Raw genomic sequence first — 15,486 nt, forward strand, 5'->3', positions numbered from 1 at the left:
TCCATGGTTTATTTCCTGGAAGGTCGCCCACCTTCATCCCTTCCCCTGACCCAAGGTTCCCCTCGCTGAGACCCAGACCCTCTCTACCACTCTAGTGACACACTACTAGAGAGTGAAAAGGGATATGATCATCTAAATCCAAGCTTTCATAATGCAGGCCAGTGAATTTTACTCAGCAAATCCTGCATTGAGACTGTAACAGTTGGCTGAACTTGAGCATAGCTCTTCAGGAGACATGCACTTTGGATCTGAAACACCAGGAACGTGGTGTGTGCGAATGGCTATGCATTTTTACTGTAAAATACCTGTACTTTATGCCTAGCCTTGGCTTGGCTAACATCAGCTTCCAGTTAACAGCTCTCACTCTGCCTTCATCTGCCAGGCTGAACAGCCCCCCATTATCACCGATCCTCCTCCCCACCGTAGCACTTTTAAGCCAAGATCAAAGTCACCCTGAACCATCAATTGGATAAGCAAAATAGACCCGGTTCTCATAGCCCCTCCCCAGTCATTAGCAAGAACATTCAACATTTCCAGTGCACCTTGCAGCTGACGGGTCACCAGGGGCTTAAAAATGTGCATTTATTCGCTCCGATTTTTGTTGCGCAGCCATAAAAGAAGGGTGGAGTGATGCTGTAACCTTGATGGTCCAGGGAATATGCGAAATCAAGGCTTGTTTGGTAATATCTGTAATTGGATGGGCTCTGCAGTTGGAAGAGGCAAGCTTTCAGCCACAAAGTGCCCTTCCTCAGGGCTGGGAAAGAAACAGATACAAGCTAAGCTAAACAGGAGGTAGAACAATGGCTGTTTAACTTCATCATACTAAATGAGAGCACTCACTCAAAGGTGGGGGCCGGGGAACGGCAGTAAACTTGCAGAGTAAAGGGAGATCATCAGAAGTAGCTACAGACCAAGTAAAGAGAAGCTCAAATAGATCAACCAAAGCATGTAAAAGAATAGGAGCATTCAAAAGGGAACAGGTAGCGCAACTGGACAAGGGAGTGGGCAGAAAGTAATGAGCCATAAATCTTAGTCCCTAGTTTTAGTGTCCAGTAAAGTTCCTAGGCCCATTTGCAGAAGCACCTGTGTAGCTTCCCCTCAAACACGAGGGCTGGGAGCCCAAGGATGGAGCAGCTGTCCTGTGAAAAGCGTTCTCTCGTGGGGCTCAGGCATTGCTGGCCATCATTTTTCTGCAGGAATTCATTCTGGACCACAGCAATTGTTTAGCCTCATCCACTAGTTCCTCTGAAGAAGGATGGTGGGAGCCGTGAAACCTGACTGTTTCGTGGCGGGGAGGGGGCGTTGCAGACTGTGGTGATAGCGGAGACGTGTTGGCAGGTTTTGCATTAGCTGCTTAGGCAGAGTGACCTCCTCATTACATAATGGAGTCACACAGCCGCTCTTCTGCCTGGCTGAGGCTGCTGCTTTCCCAGCCCTGAGGAAGGGCCCTTTGGGGCCAGTGGGTTCAGGGCTGGAGCAAAAAAGGGGGACTTTGCAAGCAGGGAGGTCTGCCTCAGAGCAGGCAGGAGGCCGGAGTGGGCAGCAGCATGCATAGGTTTGCCTGCACCGGGGACAGAGGGAGGCAGGGACCTAGGAGGAGGGAGCATACAGACTGCAAACCCCAAACCACTTCTGCTGGTCCTCTCCTTGATGCATTTTGACTGGTGCCCTCATTTGGGCACCCACTAGGCTGGATCTAAGCCAAGCACCGTGGTCACAATCAACATAACATTCCTGCCTCTGGCTGCACTTCCTCCAGCAGGAACTAAATCTGCCAGAGAAGCATTTATGAGGCCAGTGACTTAAGCAGTGAAAGATATTCCAGATAGCAGACCTGATGACGAATGACCAGGATCTGGCTCGCTGCGCTGCAACCAGGTCATCCCAGACACGTCTTAACACTGCCTAGAGCTGCAGCCTGCAAAGAACAATCCTCCGCTTTCCAGCCAGACCAGAGGTTCAAACTTCTGCTGCTCAGGCTTGGGCCTTCCAGAGTTTGAGGGGCTTTGGCTCATTTGCTTGAAAAGGAAACTGCCAATATTAAAAACAAACACAGCTCAAAAGAAAAAAAAGAAGAACAATGACGGGCTATCCCTGTCCCAGGCAAACACACAGCGAGACCCACAACCCACACAGCAGGGGTAAAGTCCGATGGACTCCCCACAGAGTTTTTCGATTTCATGCAGCTCTGAGAAATCAGGTTCCCTTCCTTTTCACGGTCACTTCCAGAGCCACTCAAAATTGTCTGCACGCAACTTATGATCCTGGCACCCGTCCCTCCCCGGGGCAGGGGGTCAGACCCGATGATCTGCTTAGGTCCCTTCCGACCCTAAGTACTATGATACTACGATTTCTGCAGAGAAACCCAGGCCTGCAACCCAAAGGAATACATTTGCCAGGAAACGTCATTCTGGTGGAACATTTTGTGTTTCCCCAAAATCAAACGTCTTAGCACTTCTCAACCTCTAAAAATGGGAGGGGGTGCGGCCTTCAAAAAAAAGGGGACTTTTCAAAATTGAAACTTTGGAATTTTCTAAGCCTGAGATGTTTATTGTCCCTGTCCTAAGTCCTTTCTGAGATACAGCTTGCATTAATTCCCCTTTCTGGCGTTCATTCAGTAGCAGAGAGTTGACTCCCTTTGGGTCTCCAGGCTTATCACCTTAAAGAAGATTATGGTAGCTCGAGGAACATGATGAAGTTATTACTCATGCTGGGCCAAATTCTATTGTCCTTATCCCATTTTACCAGCAAATACCTACCCGAGTCAATGGGAGAGCTGCTTGCCCAAAGGCCAAGCCAGGTATTTAGGCTCCAATTCATGAAAGCACTGTCTCGTTTGTTATAGGAAAGCACGTGCTTCAGCACTGTCCACCCTCAGAGCCGAGGCTGTGAGCACTCCCAGCTGTAAGACCTCTGGCCTTACGCTTAAACAGCAGCCCCCACAACTTGGAAATACGTCGGTTTTTGGAGTAATCAATACTGTTGCCCAAGAGAAGGGTCACTGCTCTCTGGGAAAGTTATCACAGGAACCCACTAGTCCCTACAGTAAACAGCAGGACGGTCTTACTCGCTCAACTGCTCCCACATCCTGGTTAAGCTTTTCAGCTGAGAAGGCTATGGGCTCACAGGACTTTGAGACTAGGCACAGCCCTGGAAAGGCATGCAGGGAGGTAAGCTGTGTGCTGCACACCAAGTGTTTATAAACTGCATCACGAGACATCCGGTCCCTTTCGGATGGAGATTAGCACCTCCGCACATATTGGTGGAAACTCTATTGTTCCTGCCCATCAGGAAGACAACACTTCCCCAGGCACCACCTTGCATGTAGAACCAGAGGCCCATCCCCGACTTCCCGTGCACATGTCAAGGCACTCAGGCCTTCGCGGTGCAGTCGTCTCTCTCAGACAGCCGGCGGTGTTAAGGGACAGTGCAGACAGGCTGGCCAACAGCTCACAACCAGCTTATGTCTTCATGCACACGGTTTGAGAAACCTCGACATTCCCCAGGCACCGTCTCCACTCCCATCACGTCTGGGCCTTTCTGAAACAAGCTGCTTGCTCATTAGACTGACGATATTAATGCTGCATCATTGCACTTTTCACGGAAGAAGCGCCATGCCCCATCCCACCATGTAGATGAGCCTCACAATTGCCTCCGTGCTGGTGGGCAGGGCGCATAGCTAGCCAGATAAGCAGTAGCACCCGGTCTCTCCAGAGCTCTGCCTCCAGCAAAGAGCCAAGTACCCAGAAGTAAGGCTCAGGGCCCCACTGAAAGGTCCTGACAGCTGCCTGCCACAGGACACGGGCTCCATTAACCCACAAAACTGGGAACGCTGTGGGCAGCGCTCTACACTAGCAGGCCTTGCTCTGCCAACCAAAGGTAAGGTCAGACTTTGGGACCCGCAGGTCCTGAGGCTTCTCTCTGTAGACTGCGCGCAAGGAACAACAGATGAGTGCCACCAGGAGCAGCAGGAAGGACAGAGGTGGACGTGGGTCCCTCAGGAATGGCACAGAAACTAGCCTACATATTTCACATGACAGGCACTGAACAGCTGGGAGCTTCCTACTGCAGGCGACCCAAGCTGAGTCCCAGCTGGAGGCCCAAGGGACTGCTAGCATGTGATCCACTGGCAAAAAACAGGACTCTTTTGAAAGCAAAAGGCTGCAAGGAAAGATCCAAGTGTCCTTGGGAACCCATGAAAATAGCTCCCAGCGAGCCGAGTTCTCTGAGCTTGGTGCATTGTCCCCTGCATTGACCTTCCTCTCTGAGCCTTCCTCTTCCAAATCTCCCAGCCAAAGTCCTAAGCCCGCATCCCAGACAGCCCCCCCAGCTCCCAGGTGGAAAGGCTAACTCTTAGGAAGAAGTAGTCCAGATGCACGCTTGGCAGGGGGACCTCGGCAGACCGACCTCCAACTGCCTGCTGTGTCTGCCAGGCAGTGACCGGAGAGGCACCGCGCCCGTCTGCGGGTCCCCATCTGGCCACCAGACCGTGCGCGTCAGGCCAGTGCCCTTGTGACGCGCAGTGCAAGGGCTCCCTGCGCGGGGGAGCTCCTGCCAGAGCTGAAGCCAAAACCTCCTGCTTGGTGGGCCTCTCGAAGCCTGGCAAGACCCAGAGACCCCGTGCCAGGCTGCTGTCTAGAGAGCTGGGCGCCGCCCCTGGCAGGCCTGGCTGCCGGGGCCCCTTCGCTGGGCTCCTGCCTGCTCTTTGCAGCCAGTTTCCTGTTATTGACTGCTCCGCTGGTTATTTACTCAGGACTCTTCTCTCCTTCCAAGGTCTGGCTTTGGAAGGAGATTTGGCGGGCGGGAGATTTGGGGAGGGGGGGCTTGCAGGATGCAATACATGGGCTAAGGGTGAAAGGGGCTGCTAAGTCCAAGGCCTCCTTCTCCACACCCAGGGCGGGAAGGTTTCCGGGTCCCATCTCCCTTCCACAGCAGAGTGGATGGATGTGGGGATGAAGCAAGCTGTGGCTAATCCAACTGGCATGGGGCTCACAGCAAGCTCCAGAGAGCCGGGGGACAGGAGAAGGAGACAGCAGGGAACAGGTCCACCAAGTCGAGACATCCTGGAAGCTCTGCCAAGGGAAGAGACTTTCCTCCCACACCCAGGCAGCGCTCATCCCAGCTGGCTGCATCTGGCCCCAACACACGCACATGCTTGGCAGGCCATGAAAGCAGCACGTTCCTCCCTAGGAGTAAGCGCGGGGGCTCTGCTTTGGCTCCGGACCTGACGGGGACACTCACTCGGAGGAGGCAGCGCAGGGAACCAACCGGGTCGGGGCCTTTTCCTTAGTGCCTTCCTACTTAATGGTGCCGGTGGGGAAAAGGCCCAGCACAGGGGAGGACAGAAACGTGAAGCATTACCCCTTTGGAGACCATGGAGAGACGCACTGAAATGCCAAGTCAGTTTTCCACTACGGGGCAGCACAAGTCCAGCGATACGGGTGCTGGCCGGGGAGCCTGGTTCCAGTCCCAGCTCAGCGCATTCGCGGCTATGCACTCTGGGACACTTCCCCTCTCCGTGCCTTTGCCACCGTGCCAGAAACAGGAATGCCACAATCACAACCATGTTGAGCACAGGGCAAAATGGGCTGGGAAAAGACTCCAGCGAAAATCCCTATTGCTCCCAGCACACCATGCAGCTGGATCGTGCAGAAATTCAGCTAATTGAGTGACAGCTGGAAAAGTCTCTTTGGAAAATGCCGGATTAGGACTTCCAGCGCCGAGATGGAAATGGAAATAACTGGCGGGTGCCCAGGGGCAGATGGGATCAGAGTATTTGGCGGGCCAGGGGGCCTGGGAGAAGGCAGTGAGATGCACCACATACAGAGACAGTGCCTCGGCCCTGAGCCCAGCAGGATTCAGCCTTTGCTTAGTGCTTTGTACCCCCCACACCTGCTGAGCATGCTTGGGATCATGTCAAGTCACTGAGAGGTCCCAGCTGCTTGAAGCAAATGCCACTTAATTCCTAGGTGCTGGGTCCCTGCAGCAGCTAGGCAGAGCATCAGTGCAGGGGATACTTTTTTAATCACAAAAGAGAGGCCAAAAATTGAAAAAAAACAAGCTTGTTTTCTCAAGCACGCTGGAATCCACTTGGATAAATAGCCGCTCCAGGACCAGGGCTGCTAAAACAATAAACTTCCTCTGCGTCCGACCAAAAAAGGACAGGGAGAGATGCTAGCCCCCCTTGGCCAGAGCGCGGCTGGCGGGACAGAGACGTGCAGCAGATTGGAGGTTAATGAAAGAGGGGGAGGATTCCTGCTTTGCTTTCGAAGTGAATTAATTTAAAGCACATGCTCCGGAGCGGATACGTTACAGGCTGTGCGGGAGGGGAGCTGAAGGGTTTGCAGCAGATTTGAAAAGAGGGTGGAAGGTGCTGGATTATGAATCACCAGAGACTGGGAACAGTACAGAAAGCAGTAGTGGGCTGCTGCTCTCCTCCTGAGCCTGCCCTGAAGGAATCAGCGCCCCTAAGAGACCAGAGGGAGCCCAGGCCCCAGAGCCCACTGCTCCTTGGCCCCTTGGCAGCAAAGGACAGGCCTTGCTGCTATCAGATGGGGACCCGTTCACTCAATCCCTGGAGCCAATAGGCCACAGCAATTACTTTCCACCACTGCCTGCCTTGGGATTTGAACTGGAACAAGTCACCCAACACCCCACTTCCCATCCCTGCCGTCCCCCGGCTTAGGGCTAGAAGCTCGCTGTTGGCCGCAGAAGCAGGATCTGGCCCCGGAGACAGAAAGATCCCTGCTCGTGACCAGCCAGACCGTGATCAATGAGAGGCAGCGGTGCAGTATGTGGCCCCCTAACCTCTCCTCCCAGCCAGCTCCCTGCTTTGTTTTCACATGCGCAGGGGCTCTTCCCGTAGCTGTGACCGGCCCAGGGCGTTGCCGCGAGGCTCACGTCAAACTGGGTTATTTTGGATGACTGAAAATGATTGTTCCAACACTTGCTTTTGTTAGAAGAGGAAAAATAAATCCCAGAGAGAGTGTGAAATGGCCAGTGGCGGTGGGGCATGGGGCAGGACAACATTCGTGATGGACCGGATGCAGAGACGGGGAAAGGGCCTCCAGTGGCCGGAGAGGAACCGCAGACTGCTGGGAGGCTTCCAGCTAGCACCAAGAGGACTTCAGGAGGCCAGCGTAAAAGCCAGGAGGTATTTTTAGAACTAAAGCATTTCAGCCCAGCTTTTCTTCAAAACCGTACGGGCCAGAAACTTCCTGCAGAAGACCTGAGATTCAGCTCTAATCCCATGACTCCTGGAGGTGAGGTTTTAAAGGGGGAAAAAAAATCAAAAAAAAAAATCACCAAATACAATGGAAGTCAAGTTAACACAAGACAACACAGGGTCTCCAGGCCAGGCTGGAACCACTGACGTTTTAATTGTGCTGAGATGTTTTCCTGTCTATATTGTCTGGCACAAAAGCCTGCTAGAAAGCAGAGGATTCAGAGGCGGGACTCTCGGGTTCTTCCTCCGGCACAGACTCACTCCGTGACCGCACTCTCCCCCTTCCACCACGGCTCTGCTCCGCTGCCTTCCCACCTACCTGCTCAGCACGCTCTTCGCAGGCTGGCCAAGCACAGACCTTAGCCCCTCTAGGGCCACGGACACGCACACAGGTCAATGCACGTCCTGATTTCAGAAAGTTGCGAGCACCAGACACAGCCCCTCAAAGCAGCACTGCCCAAAACAAACAGTAGCAGATTGACCACTGCGCAAAAAGGGGCAATTTTCCTCATGCTTTCCAACCCATGCCTTTCAATACAAAGCCTGCTCGCCTGCCCATAGAGGCCGTGCCCATGGTTTATACCAGAGCTCCAGCATGGGAACGTGCCCTGGGAAAGGCTTGCTGTGCCTACGTTGAGCAGATGGGCGCTTGCAGGCACGACTAAGGACTAAAGGAGGAGGAGGGGGCTCCCAGCTCTCTGGGAACAGAGTGCAGCCAAGTGCTTTCCAAATGCACTGGCTGATGCCTTGGGTGGCTGAGGGCTGTCAGGCCTGGATGCCAGCCACAGGAAGCTGAACCAACCTGCAAAGACCTCTCGCTTGGCCTTAATCCCCACCTGAATCTGGAGCATGAAGCCTCAGCTGCCAGCTCGTGCGCTGGGTGCAGCATCTCATGGGAGGGGACTGATGGGCACTGCCACAACACCAGCTCCCTCCACAGCTGTCCCAGCAAGAGGCTCCGTGCAGCCACCAAGGCAGCGTCTGATCCAGATACCAGCGATGCTCAGCAGCCTCGGTGTGCACAGAGTTGCAGGAAGCGGGGCTCAAGGGGACCTCCAGAAACTCGAGCGGTGGCTGGGTCAAATACACCTCCACCAGCCTGGACAGAGGAGCATCTAAGCAAGTCTTCAAAATCTCCAGCAGTGAGACTCCACTGCCTCCCCGGGCAGCTGGCTGCAGGGCTTCGACACCCGAACAAGAACGTACTCTCCAGGATCCCATCCAAGTCACCTCTCCCAGAAATCAAGGCTAATTTCCCCTTGCCCCTCTCCAGTGCCCAGGCAGAGCAATCGATTGCCACCCCCTTAGGAACAGTCTCGGGGATTAGAAGACTTATGGTCTCCCTTCAACCTCCTCCTCTTCTCTAGACTAAACAATCACGGTCTGCTCCTCACGGCTGTGGCTCCTCCATGCCCCAGTACTCCCAGAACCACAGCAGCGAGGCATGGCTCCAAGGGGCTGGGGACCACCGCGGGAAAAGGCCGACCCTACATCCACTCAGTGTGCCAAAGCAAAACGCCCCTGCTTGCTCCACCCAGCAGCAAGGGGCTGGAGAAGAAACTCCCAGAGCAATGCAGCTTCCAGCTGGGCTGTTTGTTTATGCAGAACAAGGGCATTTTTCAACCCTCTGGAGGAATCCCCACTTCCAGAGAAGGCCAGGAAACCACCTCCCGGCTGATGGAGAGGACTGGGACTGGGACTGGGTCCACAGGCCTGGAGCAAATGCCGGGGCCAGGACTGCATCCGATGCAGAACACTCTGCAGACTCCCGCTTCCCACACCGGGATTTATCCGAAACACATGGGGCAGGAAATGTGTGCAGATGGAGAAGGCAGCGTCTTCCCAGCGCTAGACTGCTCCTCCCTCCCATTCAACTGCTGCTGGAGCTGCTGGCTTGTCATCTTCAGCAGGTCTCTTCCCCTTCGTGCTTAGCCCGCCTCGGGGAAGACAAGACCACCAGAGGGGCTGCGCACAAGCACAGAGGACTCGTCTGCCCCTGCCAGTCACCACCGCAGCTTGGGCTGAACCCAAACCCGGGAAGTTAGGAGAGGACACAACTCGCTGAACATTTCTGGACAGAACCTCCAGCCCAGCACAATTTTATCAGCTTGTGCTCAAGCTCATTAGTCACACCGGTCATCTTAGGAAGGAGCCCCTGGTGTCCATCCTGCTGTCCTAGAGACTGGAAAACCTCAGCAAACCCATCTTGAGTTGAACACATCTACTTCAGAAAGGGCCTTGGTTGGTCTCACAGGAGTCAGGGCAGTCACGGCCCCCAAAATTTTGTGACCAAGTGGAAGCTTGTTCAAATACGTTTATAATGGCCACTGGCTGCAGACTAGCCGGCCTCACACCTACCTCCAAAGTTTCCCACCACTTTGGCCTGGTTCATAACCTTGCCCTGTTGATGCTGAGAGCAAATTGGGAGCCCTACAAGAATGAACATGCAGTATACACACATGCTCCCATCTACGCACACTCGCACCTACCGCTTTTTTAACTCTAGCTCTCCAACCTGGCTGCGATTAAGTCAGCAGAAGAGCCACAAAGGTCCCTCTACTTGGAAGACTCAATTATTTTTTTCAAAGAGGGGAAGAAGGAGAAGAAAGAAAAAGCTGCCAGAACTGCAGCCCAATAAATAACAAATAAAAGGCTGAAAAGGGTTTCAGAAAGAAACCATCTGCGGGGCCCAGGATAAACAGGCCTTGGAGAGGGGAGTTCAAGTAGACCTGGAAATTGGTCATAAGACGAAACCCTATATTCCCCCCAGACAATATGTAATTTCAGTGCAATCAAGCTGTGCGTATAAATGAGGTCTGCTCTAGAATTCCACATCTGGAAGAGGTTTGGACTCCTGCGTGTGTGACAGCGGGGTTGGCTATGGCCTAACACGGCTATCTGTGTCTTGTTAAGAATTCAGTACTTTTTCCATTAGGCTATTAGCACAGAGGTCATTCAGAGGGGGAGGGAATTAAAACCTTGTTAATACATGTCTGAAAGGGTCCTGTCACCTCGCAGTGACTTTGGACAGATGTCATAAACTTTGCAGGGAGCTCAACTGCAGTGGAGTACAGCTGCCTCCCCTCCCCGCCCACTACGTGAAGATAGGGTGAAGCAACGCTAGAGTGAGCCGAGTAATTTCTTCCCCTAGCAAAAGAATGCAGCTTGCTCTATCGAAGTAGCGCTCGATCCATAAATGACAGTCACAACCGCGCTTATATTAGAAGTCTAATTGTGCCCTTCCCCGCCCCGGCTTCGGCAGACAGGTAAAGAAACATCAGCCCCGGTCTGGAAGTTTAGACCTGGGACCAAAGCAGATGTTTTGCTACTGGTTTGAAAAGTCAGGCACCAGATCTATGAATTATTCCACATATGCAGAAGGACGTTTGCCAAAGCTGTAAGAGATTTTTAACCCGTCCGACCACAGAGTCCCAAAACACACAGAGAGGAAAGGAACCGCCTCTGGTTTTCTGTGCACGGCTGGGCAGAACTCAATGCATGGGCACAAGAGCGGCAGATACTGACAGTCCCAGCACTATTATCAGACTGGCTCCTCGAGAGTGAGCGTGTTACCTCTGCAGAAGTGAGAGGAAACCCACCTTCAGAAGGAGGGAGCCATCCGGTTCTGGGGAGAGATGCACTGGCCTGGTGGGACCACACTCCTCCATCTAGAAACCTTGCCATTGCAGATCTGCCCGTGCTGTTTTTACCGCCCAGAGCAGCAGCAGTGCATCCAAAATGAGCCACTCAGCATCTTGGGAGGTTCCTCCGGAACAGGGAAGTCCTCATTTTCCTCCCTGCCCTGTTCTGGGTACAACACTTAAGATTTAACTTGGGCCTAAATGTGGGTGGGGGCAAACATGTGCGAGATGGGAAGCAAAGAGAGAGAGAAACCCCTCTGCCAGCCACTGTGCCTGGGAATAGCAAAACCTCTCATCTCCCTGCACTGTTTTTTCCCAGCCTCTGCCCATTGCCTTTGGGTCCCTGCTACCAAAGAAGAGCATCAGTTCAAGCCGGTTTCTAACGGCTGGATGCTAAAGCAGTAGCTTTACTGCATTTTCCTGCCGCTGCAATGACACGCTTGCAGCCTCACTGCCTGTGGCAGTCACACGCAGGATGGGACAACTTCTAGCCAGTGGCAGAGCAGACAGTTCCCAGCTCTCAACCTCCCCTGGTCCCAGAGCTGCGCCTTTCTGATTTTTTTTTTTTTTTTTTGCCAGAGAGGTTTCACCACCTGGAGTTAATTTCTGCAGTTAAACCTCATCTGCTGGCAGCTCATTGGCTTTAGTTCTAATTGTGAAGCAACAATACTCAAGGGGGCAGGGCTGGGAGAGGAGCTGGGAGGAAGAGAAAATTAGCTGCAGTTTTCCTGAACAGGGGGTTTTCCCCGAGGATTGGCTGAGCACTATGGTATGAGCTCCACAGAGGAAGAGTTGAAGCATACAGCCCAGACTTCCCATCCACGCTGGGCTCTCAAGGCAGCGTAAGCTGGACCCTGCACCAGTCCAGCCTGAAACCCTGGGCTGGAACCCACCACATCAGCCCCCAAATATCTGACAAAGCTTGCGAGGGGACTCTGCCGCCGCGCCCGGCGTTTTCTTGTCTTGGCAACTCTTACCAGGCACGGCGATACGCTGCGGGTGACCTGCTCCTTCTGCTTATTCCCCCATCCCCTGCCTCCTGGCATCACCAGCTGGCTGTGGGGCACAAGGGAACTGCGTGACCAGCGAGGAGGACTCTCACTTGGGAAGAGAATAAATAGCAACAGCTGTGGAGGCTCTGCCTGGTCTCCATCAAAACTTTCCTTGTGGTTTAAAAGAAAAGAAGAGAAAAGGAGAAGCTGAACGATAGGGCCTTTTGCAGCACAGCAGACCATGTTCTCCCAGTAGGTCCCACCTAAACACCCACCTGAACGTCCCCTGATAAGACTCCCCACCACAGCTTCAGCTCGAGCAGGCTGCTTCTCTACAGACAGCAAAGAGGGGGTCCGAGAGCTCGGGGAACAAGTTCACGTGTTTCTGCATGTGCCACCCTGACCCAGCCCCACGGACACAGCCAGCACAGCACAGGAATCACCTCCAGCAGGGATACCTTACCCGGGCGCAGATGCCAGGCAGAACTGCTAGCAGTTTCCAATTCAGTGCTAGCACTTTCCAATTCTCAGGCCAGGATTTGGGCCCTGTGTTTAAGTGCTGAGTGCACAAAACAGACCCAGACATTTCTCATAAAGAACCAGTTACTGTTTAGGAATTAAAGACCCTCTCTGGGGAGTTAGTCAAGCCTTTGTTCATGGATCTTACTCATCAGATTCCTAAGAAGGGGAAGTCATTTTTCAGCAGTGCACTTCATCAAGAAACGTACAGCTCTTCCTAGTGATTTGCGGGGCCCAAACAATTCTGCTATTAAAGTCAAATGGAAAGACCACGCCAAAATGTCCTTGCAACCCAGTGGTCTCTAAGGAGGCTACACACCAATGAAAAGCCTCTGGTTTTGATTTTTCCATCTGGAAAAGGTTTAAAATAAATCACATCGAGCGTAGGGAGGAAAGTCTGGGGTCACCGCATATTTGTAGGTTTCTGCCTGCGTCTGTAGGTTTCATGTCACATTTTAGTGGTGTCTTGTAGTACTCTAATGTGCGCGGCGCCCCCAGTCCAGCCTCGCTACTTTGCATCGTGAGCTCCAGCTGTCGGACCTTATCAGCAATAAGCTTGTCTCTCAAACAGCCAAACGAAGGAAAATTAGCGGCCATGGGAACTTTAGGTCACCAACAGATGTCTTCAAAAAGGCCCTTTCAGCTTCTGCAGTCACTTCCACTCAGTGTCCTCTCCCACCCTGAAAGCATTTCAACACTACGCTAATGAAGCCATGTGGCCGTACGCTCAAGCCCTGGGCCAGCAAAGCGTGCAACTGCATGCTTAAGTCCACGTATCTATTTTCAGCAAAAGACGTAAGCACACGCTTAAGTTAAATCACCAGCTTACACCTTTTGCAGAGCAGAGATGAGGTACTGAACCAGGCCCTTGTGAAAAGGCAGGCGAGTAGTGAAAGTGCTGCACTCAGGAAGAAAAAGGGTTATAAAGCACTTCAGTCTGGAACAGAAAATGCGGGGGAGAAAGATAATCTCCAGTGAGTGGGGAAAGTTATCCCACATCCTAACAGAGTACACCCAGGTTAGTAGACAGATGCTCAGGCAGGGCGCCACCTTCTTATACAGCAGTCTAGGTTATTATACAGATGCAGTTAAAAGGACGGAAAGGAATATTGCATCTGGGAGGTGTCAGTGATGCATTTCCTGGGCGTTAGTGTTTTGCGAGCACTTACGATGCTATTGTTGCTGCTGCTCTTACAGCTTTAAGTTCAGTTCTGCGGGACAGTTTTCACAAATCACCAAACACGTCTGCAGGTACGCGTGCCACGCGCACCCTGATCACGCACTCAGAAGGGATGGCTCGTTTTGGATGCATCTCAAAAGGGTCCGTGACAAAATGCTCAACGTCCACTCTCTACAAATAGGGCTCAGCTTGGGCACCCTAAATCACCAGCTAATTTGGACTACAATTTGTCACTGGTATGTAGCGTAGGGCACAGGCTGACGCATGGCCAGGTGGGCTCAAAGGCCTTGCAGGAAACAGAACCACAAAAGTGTCAAGCGCAGCTCTGCAACCGGCTCTGCCTCCTAGCGTAACGCGGTCCTCTCTCGCCTCCCTGGGCACCCAGTCCAAATGCAGGCAGACAAGGTTGCCTGAAGAAGGGTGATTGTGCCCGAACGCTTGCAAAGAACAATTTTTTTTACAACTGGTTAGTTGCTCTAATAAAAGATCTATCCAGCTACCCCAAGAGTCTTGGCTGCCCGTGTCCTTAGACCAACACGGCCATAACCAACACCCCAGTCCAAACCCATGCACATTAAGGCCAGGATGTAAAAATGACTGGCTTCTTTCTTAATTAAAGCAAGCAAACAAACCAACCCATTTGCACAGCACGAAAAACTAACAGGGTCAAAAACAAGCACACAGAGAAGAGCACTTCCAAGTTTTTTTCCAAACATCCTGCTCAAAAAAGGAGCTTTCTACCTGCTTCCAGGCAAAGAGACAACTCCCAGCCAGTGCATACCGTTAAGCATACGCATTAGCCATTTCAAGGCTGGAGTCTAGACCCAGGTAAGATATTGTCTAATGTTTTCTCTGAACTAAACGGTGGATTGCAAGACCTTTTAAACAGGGGTTCAGTTCTCAGGTCCCTTTCCTTGCCCTCCCCAGCCCCCACACATGCAAAACAGCAGGCAAGAAAATAAAGTGCAGGACTTTGAAACATTCTCTAATTTAGAGGGATGCCATCAAGTCAAATCTGACAAAAAAGATCACTTTTGTGAGAAGGTTTTATAAATCCTAGAACCTGGGTCTGGGTCTTTGGGTTTGTCTGGTTTTTTTAAATAATTAAAAACAACACTTATTTCCAGAGGAATCACTTCTTTTTAGTTCCCCCAAGAAAACCCCTGCTCTAAATTACGCTGACAGCTCAAAAGGCATGAGAAAATGCAAGAGGGAAACCCCGTCTACAAACCGCTGGAAGGGACTGTGTTCGTTTTCAGTCCAGGTCGGTACTAGAAGCCTTTGCTGATGCAGCAATGCTGGCGAGGGGGTGACTTGCTTAACGACACGGCTACGCAGGCTCGTATCACCGTGGTGATACCCAGCAGAAGACGGTTACACGCTGCAATACCGACAATCTTTTTCTCGCGCGCTAGGCCGTGGTCTCTGCGCTGAAGCCAGAGAAATGTCAACAGAGCCTCAGCGGTGACAAGAAAATCACATTTGTCACCGCCTTCAGCTTTGTTAACCTGAAACGCTGCGGCTCTCGCGCCAGCTCAAATGCCCGCGGCCGCCTTCCGCGCGCCAGATGCAGGTGCGGATCCCGACCGCACGAGCTCAGGCGCGGCGCCGGGGCAGCAAGCAGGGGAAGGGACCCTGGGTGCCAGCATCCAGTTAAAGGCTGTCGGGGTCACCCCAGCCCGCGCCTGTCAAAAGCAACAGGCCTCCGGCTACCGGCTTCTTAGAGCTGGACCCGCGGGCGAGCGCCGCACCCAGCTGGCAATGCCCCGGCGCCCACCACATCGCGGAAAGCCAAGCCCCGGCCAGCCCGCAGCCCGCTCGGGCCGGCCGACAAGGCCCGCGCCGGTACTCACAGCGTGGCGGTGGCGTTGGGCAGCAGGCTGGCGTCGGGCGGGTGCGGCAGGTCCTGGCCGCTGCAGACCACCCTGC

General features: G+C 52.9%; 1 protein-coding gene across 1 annotated transcript in view; it reads right to left on the reverse strand.

Moving 5' to 3' along the window:
* The window catches only part of ADGRA2 (adhesion G protein-coupled receptor A2), a 70,251-nt gene that overhangs the window by 46,846 nt on the left and 7,919 nt on the right, over positions 1 to 15,486 (reverse strand). The window contains exon 2 of the mRNA XM_019514320.1: positions 15,411 to 15,482. Within this exon, the coding sequence (XP_019369865.1) occupies positions 15,411 to 15,482 (72 nt within the window). The remainder of the gene's footprint in view (positions 1 to 15,410; positions 15,483 to 15,486) is intronic.

This window comes from Gavialis gangeticus, unplaced genomic scaffold, assembly GCF_001723915.1.
Source record: "Gavialis gangeticus isolate Ggan-Ray unplaced genomic scaffold, GavGan_comp1, whole genome shotgun sequence".
NCBI lineage: Eukaryota > Metazoa > Chordata > Crocodylia > Gavialidae > Gavialis > Gavialis gangeticus.